This window comes from Poromitra crassiceps, assembly GCF_964638095.1.
Source record: "Poromitra crassiceps genome assembly, chromosome: 19".
Taxonomy (NCBI): domain Eukaryota; kingdom Metazoa; phylum Chordata; class Actinopteri; order Beryciformes; family Melamphaidae; genus Poromitra; species Poromitra crassiceps.
This window is the reverse complement of record NC_139646.1, coordinates 19,508,906-19,521,133: the sequence shown is the minus strand read 5'-3', so window position 1 is coordinate 19,521,133 and position 12,228 is coordinate 19,508,906. Positions and strand designations below refer to the sequence as shown.

Sequence of the window (12,228 nt, the reverse complement as noted above, 5' to 3'; positions counted from 1 at the left end):
ACACACACACACACACACACTCTCTCTCACACACACACACACACACACACACACACACACACACGCATGCACACGCACACACACACACACACACACACACACACACACACACACACTCACTAACACACACACTCTAAACACACACACACTAACTCACTCACTCACACAGCACATTGCTGCAGCACTCTGCTTCCTTTGCACTAATAGTAGAGGCGGGCGTTGTCATTCCCTCTAATCTGTTTGTTGTTGCAGTGGCAGATGCTCGCCACATGTCCCCACTCTCACTCACTTCTTTAACAATAGCCCTAAATCATCATGTGTGCTAAATGTTTGCTAAACACAGTCAGACTATTAGCTGTCTGATGGAGAGGCAGGGTGATGCTGAGCTGCTGATGCTGCTCCAAAAGCTGCATTCAGAATAGGGTTGTTTTCTGGAGGGGTTTCCAAAGACGAGTGGGCAATGGAATAGGACAGTGGTTCTCAACGTGGGGTCCGCGGACCACCAGGGGTCCTTGGGCAGGTTCGAATTGTCAAACGACAGCGTTATTTAATTTCCAAGAAGGTAACACAGTTAGAGAATGCTGCAGAATGACTGTTTTGATCCTAGTTTTGTTATCATGGAGTTCTGGACTAAATCGTATCCAACAATAAAACATATTCCCAGATGTGGGCTCAACAGACTAAAACTCATTAAATGGGGCTCTGTGGGCCCTTGATATGAAAAAGGTTGAGAATCACTGGAAGAGGAGACACAGTAGGTCAGGCAGGATTCAACCACACCCACTAACCCCCCCCCCCCCCCCATATTTTCTTTACCCAGCTCCATTTTTGTAGTGTTATTTCATGATGTACTGTACATGTGTCTTTTTGGTTTTATCAAACTTCTAACAAATGTCAAAACCCTGTGTGGTGTGTAAGTCGAGTGTATAGGCGATTTCTCTAGCGCTTCGGTATGTTCTTGACTTGTGGTAGCTTGTAAAAACAGTAGATATTTGAATTTCAAATAGATATTGGAGATGTCTGTGTGCCCCCGCCTGCTCTAATAGGCAGCCCAAATGCCACCCCGCCAAGCAAGAGAAAACGTAACATTAATCCATCCTGCAAAACCCAGATTAATTTCTAAAAATAGATCCGTCTATCTACCACGTCTGTTCTGTCTGCTTTAGATCAGCCATAGCTGCCTGGACTTGGCTTTTGATTGACCTTTTTCTGTCATACTTTATTTTGGATAGTCTAATTAATGCTGACACTCAACTATCACATGACGAAAGAAATCGATGTTATAAAGTGTCACTTGCTTATTTGGTCCATCTCCACAGACTAACCTTGACCCTAAGATTATCCCTAATCCAGACATTGAATATCTATAGACTACTTTTTGATTGGAAGCGAGTATCAACATTACACTATCCAAATATAATGATATATTAATAAAGTCAATATAAAGTTTGATCCTGCGGGGGTACGGTGGTGCAGTGGTAAGCGCTGTCGCCTCACAGCTCGAAGCTCCCGGGTTCGATTCCCACCTGGGACACTGTGAACGCTGAAGGAATGCGTGCCCGTCCGCATGTCCTCCTCGAGTGCCCACCGCCCGGGTGGGGTCGTCAAAAGGGCCTTTCTGTGTGGAGTTTGCATGTTCTCCCCGTGCCTCCCGGGGGTCTCCTTCATATAGGAACCCCCTTCACCAAAACATACAATATCCTGGTTGCTGATGTGGTGCCCCCTCAGGGTCGTTAGGGGCGCCTGTTCGGAGGGAGGGGAACTCGTTGGAATAGCGTGATCCTCCCACATGCTATGTCCTACCGGTGAAGCTTCCCCTGTCAGGTGAAAAGAAGCGGCTGGCTAACTTCCCATGTCTCGGAGGAAGCATGGAGCCAGTTTCGGCTCTCCCCAGATCGGCAGAGGGTGGAGCAGCAACCAGGATAAATAAATTAAAATGAGCACTAATGGGAGATAAAAATGGGATAAAAAAAAAGTTTGATCCTGCATACTAGTGGCCTAGATTGGTTTTTCAAACTTCTTCACATCAAGGACCCCTAAACTCACACAAATTAGACCACGGACCCCCATTTGATAAGATTTTTGTCCCAGGGTCCCCCATCTGATACCATTTTTGCTTTTAAATGTTTTGTTACAGAAAGCGTATGAAACCCATGACCAAAATACTCATATACATTCTGTCATTGTGTTACTTATGTATGGAATTATAGTGAAAATAAAATATTGCCCTTTTTGCTGGGGACCCCCTCAAGGACTCCTGGGGGTCCCCCCACTTTGAGAACTCCTGACCTAGGAGACATTATATATTCTCATTGTAGGAGGAGGATTTTACTGAGTAAATGCCCCAGAGTCACATTTCTGGTGATAGAAATATGTTTCAACAAGTTATCAGTCGCAGTGCTTACATACTTTTCCCTACATCCCCCTGACCCCCCCTATCTCTCTCCCCTCTCTGTCTATCACTCCCCTCTCTCCCTCTCCCTCCCTCTCTCTCTCTCTCTCTCTCTCCTCTCTCTCTCTCTCCCTCTCCCTCCCTCTCTCCTCTCTCTCTCCCCTCTCTCCCTCTCCCTCCCTCTCTCTCTCTCTCTCTCTCTCCCTCCCTCTCTCTCTCCCTCCCTCTCTCTCTCTCTCTCCTCTCTTTCTCTCTCCCTCCCTCTCCCTCCCTCTCTCTCTCTCTCTCTCTCTCTCCTCTCTCTCTCCCCTCTCTCCCTCTCCCTCCCTCCCTCTCTCTCTCTCTCTCTCTCTCCCCTCTCTCTCTCTCCCTCCCTCTCTCTCTCTCTACCTTGTGGTGTCAGGTGAACGCCATCTCGTGTGCGGGCGGTGTGGACAACCTGATAGTGTTGGACCAGGAGAAGTACAAGTCGCGGGTGTTTGCGGTGTCCGACGCGCAGGCCGTCAACATGGGCGGCCAGCACAAGTGGAAGACTGGCGAGCTGGAGTTCGAGTCCCTGATGCGGATGCTGGATAACCTGGTGAGTCCGAGGCCATCGGAATGAGAGGAGATGAGCACATTTTCATATAATTAATGTCTGTTATGCAACAACACTATCGCTGATTGAGGAAAAAAACACAATAGGGATTCAACGTGTACCCAGTTCTTGAAAGCTTATAAGTGTGCTGTTCCACACATGAGATGGGTATCTCTTTCTTCTGAAAAATCATTTTGATGTTTCCGGCAGACAAAAAAGGTACTTAGAGAAAATCAAACTTCACTGACAGAAAATCAGAGGGGAAGAAAACGATCTCTGGAAAGCGTTATGCAAGAGCTCCGTGACAATAACCTCATAGCAGCTCAAATGTCTTTGAAGGGGTTGCCAAAGTTCTCAGATCCACTGGGGGTGTTTTTATGAAGCCGGAGAGATCATTTTTAAAGGACAAGTGTGGGAGGGAATCAGGAGGAGGAGGAGGGTGATGGAGGAGTATTGTTTTAGGAGGAGGAGGGTGGAGGAGGAGTTTGTTTTAGGCGGAGGAGGGTGGAGGAGGAGTATTGTTTTAGGAGGAGGAGGGTGGAGGAGGAGTATTGTTTTAGGAGGAGGAGGGTGATGGAGGAGTATTGTTTTAGGAGGGGGAGGGTGATGGAGGAGTATTGTTTTAGGAGGAGGAGGGTGGTGGTGATGGAGGAGTATTGTTTTAGGAGGAGGAGGGTGGTGATGGAGGAGTATTGTTTTAGGAGGAGGAGGGGGAGGGTGATGGAGGAGTATTGTTTGAGGAGGAGGAGGGTGGTGATGGAGGAGTATTGTTTGAGGAGGGTGGTGGTGGTGATGGAGGAGTATTGTTTGAGGAGGAGGAGGAGGGTGATGGAGGAGTATAGTTTGAGGAGGAGGAGGGTGGTGGTGGTGGTGGTGATGGAGGAGTATTGTTTGAGGAGGAGGAGGAGGAGGGTGATGGAGGAGTATTGTTTGAGGAGGAGGAGGGTGGTGATGGAGGAGTATTGTTTTAGGAGGAGGAGGAGGAGGGTGATGGAGGACTATTGTTTGAGGAGGAGGAGGGTGGTGATGGAGGAGTATTGTTTTAGGAGGAGGAGGAGGAGGGTGATGGAGGAGTATTGTTTGAGGAGGAGGAGGGTGATGGAGGAGTATTGTTTTAGGAGGAGGAGGAGGAGGGTGATGGAGGAGTATTGTTTGAGGAGGAGGAGGGTGGTGATGGAGGAGTATTGTTTTAGGAGGAGGAGGAGGAGGGTGATGGAGGAGTATTGTTTTAGGAGGAGGAGGGTGGTGATGGAGGAGTATTGTTTTAGGAGGAGGAGGAGGAGGGTGATGGAGGAGTATTGTTTGAGGAGGAGGAGGAGGAGGTTGATGGAGGAGTATTGTTTGAGGAGGAGGAGGAGGGTGGTGATGGAGGAGTATTGTTTTAGGAGGAGGAGGAGGGTGATGGAGGAGTATTGTTTTAGGAGGAGGAGGAGGAGGGTGATGGAGGAGTATTGTTTGAGGAGGAGGAGGAGGGTGGTGATGGAGGAGTATTGTTTGAGGAGGAGGAGGGTGGTGATGGAGGAGTATTGTTTTAGGAGGAGGAGGAGGGTGGTGATGGAGGAGTATTGTTTTAGGAGGAGGAGGGTGGTGATGGAGGAGTATTGTTTTAGGAGGAGGAGGGTGGTGATGGAGGAGTATTGTTTTAGGAGGAGGAGGAGGGTGGTGATGGAGGAGTATTGTTTTGAAGAAGGCGAGGAGAGATGGAGGGGTGATTAACTCATTCAGTGCCAGCCACTTTTGGAGAACGGATGCTCCCAGTGCCAGAGTTTTCAGAGCGTTTTCAGTGATTTCTCGAGGCCCACAGAATATTGTGTGATATTACTATGTAAACACCGAACACGCACAAGAACGAGCTGGCTCTATTGTATCATCAGCAAAAAAAAGTTTATTGATACCATTTTCCGTTCTTTAGTTATGAGCCGGAGAAGATAGGTTGTTTTCAGCGTTTTCAGGCTTTTCAAATTATTAGCTGAGATAATCCGCCTTTTGTGAAATGCAGCATTTCAAGCACATTCACTGAGTCTGAAGATAATATTTTCTGATGTAGTGACGTAGTTGTTGTGTGATGCCCTGCGTGCACCACCCCCCTCCCCCCCTCCCCCCGTAAACTCCTCCCCACACTGCACACAGCCTCACGCAACCATTATATTTTCGGAGTGCTGCGTTTGTGTGCTGCTGTCGGCTCTCAGCGCCACAGCAGGGAAGAGCCAACCCGGATTGCTGAATGGTTTGGCGTCAGGGGCTGCTTTCCTGTCTGCTAATCGGGTGGAGAAACTATACAGACAGACAGACAGACAGACAGACAGGGACAGAGGGGCTCAGTTGTGAGCGCGGATTGACTCCTGTTCGGAGCCAATGTCAGCTCCCGCGACAGAGCAAATGGCTCTGGGAGCATGCATCGGGTTGTCTTTGATCCACGGCTTTTAGGCTGTTTCTCGGACCTGTCTCTAATCTGGACTGCACCGAGCAAGCACTGTCGCCACCTAATGAGTCCGTAAAATAGGTTATACACCTCCAATAGCTACTATAGTTGTACAGGAGCTGCGGAAGGCTTTGATCGACGTCCCACCGTCAAAAAACGCATTGGACGTCGAAGGACGTCCGTGGCATTCTACGTCACTATTTAATTGGACGTCGAAGGACGTCCATGGCATTCAATGAGTTAAGGAGGAATGGTGGTGCGTCACCGGGCCAGAGGAGCAGCTGTGAGCCGCTCCCTGTAGGTTCTGCTTTGGGACACAGTGAGGGAGATTTGGTCAACACAGAAGAATTCAGGAACCGTTAACAGAAAGCCTCCCTGTATTCCCTGTCTCTCTGTCTCTTGTCTCTCTCTTCTCTCCTCTGGTCTCCCCATCCCCTCCCCCTTGTTTCCCCTGGATGAATCATCCCCTCTCGGGCCACTGAGAGGCCGTGCAGCTCCTCTCCTCCTCTCTCTCACACCTCATAAACAGAGCAGGGCTATCAGACAGATTCACAGATAAGCTCTGGGGGGTTCAGATGTTGCACAAAACCCAGGCGAGGTGATGAAAATGTGGCCGGGGAAAGTGAACGAGTAACGTTCTCTCCCCCCTTTTTTTTGGTGGGGGGGGGGGGGTTCATGAGATTATTTACTGGAAAGGAACATATTTAACATATTTGTCTGTTTTTTCTGTTTATTATTCTAAACTAGGCATCTTGCGCACTTCGCAACTTAGTAGGCATCACTTCATTTTAAGGGGTCCCAGCTGGGCCAAAAAGGTTACAATCCAGCTGAGCACTTGACCTGCAATAACTCCCGTAGAGGTGGTGAAGTTGGAAAAGACATGGCGGCTCAGTTGACCTTCTCTGCATAAGTTCAGGTTTAGAAAGGGGGATCACTATATTAGAACAGGAGGAGATTGAGGAGAAAGGTGAAGAAGGATGCTTTGTCTCAAATATATACAGTATGATGCTGATATTGACTCTGTCTGCTGGGTAGTGAAGCTGTATAAGCAGCAGTCGTCAGCGGATCTGGGCTGAGAGCAGAACTTAAAAGTCAAGCGGAGTGTGGAAAAGTGTCTGGAACAAAAGTTGGAACGAGCGAGAGGACAGTGACACCGAGGGGAAACGGGAGTGTGAGAGATGAGGATGGAGGGAGAGAGGGAGGGAGGGGGTGGGCGAGAGAGAGAGAGAGAGAGAGAGAGAGTCAGACAGGAAATGGCTCAGCTGACTGAAAGCCCTCTGGTCACAGCACTGTTTTTCTGCTCTCTCTCTCTGTCAGAGGGCATGCAGAGGGCATGCAGAGGGCGAGAGAGACACAGAGAGAGAGACAGAGAGAGAGACAGAGACCTTTTGACTCAGGCCCTGTTTACGTTATCAAAGCTCTCATTTATTACTGGGTAAAAACACAACAGTCGAATCACTACGGGATAAAATTGACTTTTCGAACTCAGCAGATATTCTTCCAATGTGCCTGTGTTCTGTGTATTTCGGATCACACACACAGAAGAAAAAAAACATTACAATGTGCATCATTAAATAACCAGCCACTTGCTAAACACAACTAAATTAGATGAGACGAAACTTGAATAATCAGTAAGTAGAAATATGAAACTGCAGATGTGGGTTACATAAATAGACTGAACAGACAATTACAACACTCGAACATAAATATCGAGTATCCAAATGTATGAATGAAACACTTGTGCGTCCTTGTGGCTTTTGCTTACAACTCTTGATTTGCTTGTACACTGGGCAGTGTGAATCATAACAAAACAAATCACAAAAAATGCAACAAAATAAACGTTTCCACCGCGCTCTGGACCAAAGAAAACAGACTGTATGTGTGACTAGAGCTGCAATCATTAGTTGATTATTTGCCAACAATTTTTTTTATAATCGATTAATCGTTTCATTCCAGCTTCTTAAAATGGGAATATGTTCTGGTTTCTTTAGTCTTCTATGTAAACTGATTATCTTTGGGTTGTTGTGGACTGTTGATCCGGACAAAAGAAGACATTTGACGATGTCATCTTGGACTTTGGGGAAAATGTGATTGAGATTTTTCACCATTTTGTGACATTTTATAGACCGAATGACTAATAAATAACGGACAGATGAATGACTCATGAAAATAGTGGCTAGTTGTAGACCTAGGTGTGAGTGACGCTGTTATTGTTATGCGCCTGTGCAGGGCTACAGGACGGGCTACGCCTACAGACACCCCATCGTGCGGGAGAAGCAGCGGCACAAGAGCGAGGTGGAGATCCCGGCCACGGTCACCGCCTTCATGTTCGACGAGGAGGCGGAGGGGGGCGGGGCCACGCGGCTGCCCTTCAAGTTCCTCCAGCAGAGGCAGCAGAGAGAGAAGACACGCTGGCTCAACTCTCCCAACAGCTACACCAAGGTCAATGTGGAGGCCCGCGACGAGCGCTACCACGCCCGCACCACCACGGTGAGAGGGGGTGGTGGGAGGGGGTGTGTTTGTCATTGAGTGTTGAAATGATTTATAAGTGAGTGCATGTGGGTGAGTGCATGTTAAAAACGAGCCTGGTAAAAACCGCCTTGATAATGTGACCTCATATTCTGTTTCGCTCTACATATCAGCCATTTCAGTGGGCGGGATTACTTGCCTTGACAGACAACTCCTTCAGCCAATCAGCGTCGCCAAACCCACTCCAAATCCACTCGGAAGAACGGCGCAAATGTCTTTTCCGCTGAGAAACTTGGCTGGTGCATCCTCTTGTTCTTGTTTCATTGTTGTATTTGAGTCTATTTCTGCAGTAACTGCCCTCATGGCTGTTTACTCTACTATTGTTAACGTTACCGCTCGTTGCTTCCGGAGACGCCATTATGGTTTTGCCAGCGGCGTCCCCGATTGGCCGGTTACATTCTCATTTCTAGAAATCGCTGGGGTTAGCTGGAAGTCCACAGACTGATCTGTGGAGTGAAACAATGTGAGGTCATCAGGGTGGTTTTACCTGGCTACGTGCATGTGTGTTGGTGGGTGTGGAAGTTCATGTGTGACTGTGCGCGCGGGAGGTTTGTGTATGTGAGAGAGAATCATAATCATAATTGATCATAATGCTTTCTACTTCCGATGTTTATATGGAATTACTTTGCTTTCACTCCATTTCCAGCCAGGGCAGAGTGCTTTACCTCGGTTGTTATCCCAATGAAAGATGATATTAGATCACCATCTCCTGGCCGAACCGAGAATTACATCCCATTTTGTATTCAATTGCATTAGCTGATATTTACAGTACCTTTTTAGGCATTTAGCCGAGAGCGTTGAATGCAACTGTAGAACAAGCATACAATCCACGTTCACCAGTATTCAAGTAGACAATAGTAATGAGAGCATGGGTCAGAGGTCGCCTACTGATCTATCAGCTGACAAAATATGAGCTAAGGAACTTTAGACAAAAGCATCAGACCAAGACAAGGAGGACGATATAGAAGAACAGTATGTGATTCAGTGGGGAGAGGAGCATGTGAATTATTTACTCAAAATATATTTTTTTATATTTTTAGTTCAGGATAGAAGATAAGGCGTGGCTGCATGTCATTCAGATTATCGCATTTACGCTTCAAAAATCATTAAAAAAATTCATTTGTGAAGATTATTTTGCTGAACACAAAGGTTTCATAAACTTGTGTTAACCCCAGAGCTTATTTCAGGCATCTAAGCTGAACCGAACCACAATCCTTCTAGTTGAGAGAACCAGGCCATGCTAACCTCCAGGTTGGCCTACAAAAATATGTCATCCCTGCGGCACTCGGAACAAGTCCAAGTCGTCCAAATTCTGAGTCCAAAATGCATGAATGCTCGAGTCACGACTCCTGAAAATGAGTCAAGGACTCATGACCTGGACTGCCTTATGTGACCTGTTTATTTGTCTTCCCTGTGCAGTGGATGAAGGCAGAGGAGACAGGAACCCCGATCCGGATCGAGGACCCCAATCAGTTCGTCCCGCTCAACACAGACCCCTCTGAGGTGCAGCAGAAGAGAAACAAAGTGAGTGTGGCCTTCTCCTCTCACTCCGCTTTAGTCTTCTGTAACACCTTTGCATTTAGCTGAAGCTCTCAGCCAGAGACACTTCTAATGTAAGATGCTTAAAGATGCACCAAGATGTACAACCAACTAAGAGGAGGAAATGTAAGGTCTGGAGTCACTGCCTTGATAGTATTCCTGTAAACATTGAATGATCAGAAAGGTGCTACAGTAGGAAACAAAATCAATCAATCAATCAATCAATAAGAGCTTGGGAGTGAGTTTTTTTTTTTTCCTTTCAATACATCCCAGAAATTTACAGTAAATGCAAAGCTCCCTCCAGGGTTAATTGGGCAGCTTTATCTTCTCTTTGTCTTGATATGGTTCGGTTTTAAAACTTCTACTGCTTCTGAGGTGATTCATTCAGATACTTTGGGGGTTTTGGTCTAAAGAAGAGTTCAAGAAGGCTCAGAAAGGAGAAGTATCACAGGACTGGATGAGCAGGAGAGATACGATCAGGGACTTAACACACACGGTGCACATTTTCCACATCCCGAGTGACAACACACGCCGTCTCCACCTTTGTCTCTAGCGGAGGCATCAGAAACGTCCCACTTCTGAATTGTCCCAGAACACAGTTCCACGTCATGTAAACTCACTGTGAACTGCTTCCTGGTTCCACATCATGTAAACTCACTGTGAACTGCTTCCTGGTTCCACGTCATGTAAACTCACTGTGAACTGCTTCCTGGTTCCACGTCATGTAAACTCACTGTGAACTGCTTCCTGGTTCCACGTCATGTAAACTCACTGTGAACTGCTTCCTGGTTCCGTGACCTGTGTGATGACATCACTGTGTGTTGTTGTTTCTTTGTCCCACCACAGATCAGAGAGCAGAACCGGTTTGACACGATGTCTTCAGGACCGCGCTCTCAGCACCTCGCAGGAATCCCTGTCGACGAACCCAGACGGGTGAGGATCAGATCTCAGTGATATGCAATGAGGATCAGATCTCAGTGATATGCAATGAGGATCAGATCTCAGTGATAGGCAATGAGGATCAGATCTCAGTGATAGGCAATGAGGATCAGATCTCAGTGATATGCAATGATAAAACACAGAAACTCAGCAGGATAAGTTCACCCAAAAATGAAAATTCAGCCATTATCGACTCACCCCCATGCCGGTTTCCAGGGAAACAGAGTTAGAGCATTCTCCTAAACCAGTGGTTCTCAACCTTTTTACACCAAGTACCACCTCACAAATGACCACCATATGAAAGTATGAGAGGGAGGGAGCCCCGCCTACCACCCGTACACAGGTTGAGAACCACTCTCCTAAACAATTGAAGAGAATGGTGACCAACTTTCAAACACAGTTGACTTGAAGATACATCATGTACGCTTTGTTTTTAGCTGAACTCTTCACTGTCGCTGTAAGCTGAAAGCCCCGTTTTCACTCTCAGCTCACGGCTACAGTGTCCTCACTCTATGACTGAATGAATGAGTGAATTTTCATGTTTGCGTGAACTTGCCCTTTAAAGGAGAAATCCAGCCTCAGATACTGTTACACTGTTGAGGCTGACCTCGGCAGATCGTACGCGCACTCCGCGCTGGGACGTCGGCTTTCGTGCCCAGAGCGCTGCTCAGAGCACCGCTGTTGACATTGTTCATTGTGAGAAACGCACCATGAAGAGTCACAATGAAACACCATTAATATTATGCAGCACTGCGGTTTCACTCTCAAACCACCGTGTCAGCACATGAATAGAATCACCAAACTTCTCAGCCCTGATAGCCTACTTTGTGCTGAGCTCTCTCTCAACACAGCACATTTACTTGAAATGACTAAGAATGAACAGTTACAAATCAAAGTTTTACCACATGGGTCAAGAAATGTGGTCAAAACACGGCTCAGTGGACTTACTTCTTCATTTCATTCCTCTCCCTGTCTCCTCTCTGCAAAGCGCCGTGCGCCGCGAGAGCTACGTGCTGCTAGAAAAATCAGGTTCAGGTACGCGGTTGCGGAGGCCTCGCCCCCAACGCGATGTCATATTTGGCGCGCGCCCCTCACGCCTGGGTGCCTCGCTCGACCATGTGTTGGCCTTAAGACGACATCCGTCTGTGATGGTCAATGCAGTAAGAGCAAGAGAACGAGTTTCCAGTTGAGAAAAAGAAGTCCCGCCCCACACAACATGTCTTGTGGCTGCATTGCATTCTGGTCTTTTGAGGCTACTGTCGCTGGAGAGATTGGCCTCTCTTCCTCTTGGGTGATGTGCTCCCTCTTCTCTCCTTGAACATCTGTGCAAAATGGAGGCCTGAGATGAAGCTGTTGATCTTGAAATCCGAAACCTGACTGTCGATATTTTAAATAGTTAATAAAATGCCTCTAGCACTAAAAGTCCATAGTATATCCACAGGCTTAGGGATAGGCCTGGCACATCACCAATGGTGGGTAACACGGTTCTAAGTGGATTTTTCCTTTAAATACCACTCTCAAGCACTAGGTGGAGCCAGGTGAACATCTTCTGCAGCACATGCAACGGCCTCAAGTCAGATACAGTTTGTGTTGATGGTTTTACTTAGCAAGACCATGAAGTAAATACAATAAAATGATAGGGAGGAGATTAACAAAAAGTTAACGACATAAAAATGCTGTTTTGATGCTGATGTTTTTGTGGCCGGTGTCTTGTGTTGAAGGACCCGCTGCGGGTAAAAGTTCTGGTAAATATCCACGGGTGTTTTCTGAATGCTTCTGTTTGCAGTGGTGTTTTCATTTGGACCTTTTTCGATTTGGTTGGCACTTTTT

At 47.1% G+C, this 12,228-nt stretch overlaps 1 protein-coding gene across 4 annotated transcripts in view; it reads left to right on the top strand.

Annotated features, from left to right (window-relative positions):
- The window catches only part of add3a (adducin 3 (gamma) a), a 141,900-nt gene that overhangs the window by 117,380 nt on the left and 12,292 nt on the right, over positions 1-12,228 (top strand). For all 4 annotated transcript variants that reach the window (XM_083656113.1, XM_083656114.1, XM_083656115.1 and 1 more), the window contains exons 9-12: positions 2,796-2,972; positions 7,621-7,881; positions 9,340-9,444; positions 10,306-10,392. In XM_083656113.1, coding sequence (XP_083512239.1) covers positions 2,796-2,972; positions 7,621-7,881; positions 9,340-9,444; positions 10,306-10,392 — 630 coding nt within the window. The remainder of the gene's footprint in view (positions 1-2,795; positions 2,973-7,620; positions 7,882-9,339; positions 9,445-10,305; positions 10,393-12,228) is intronic.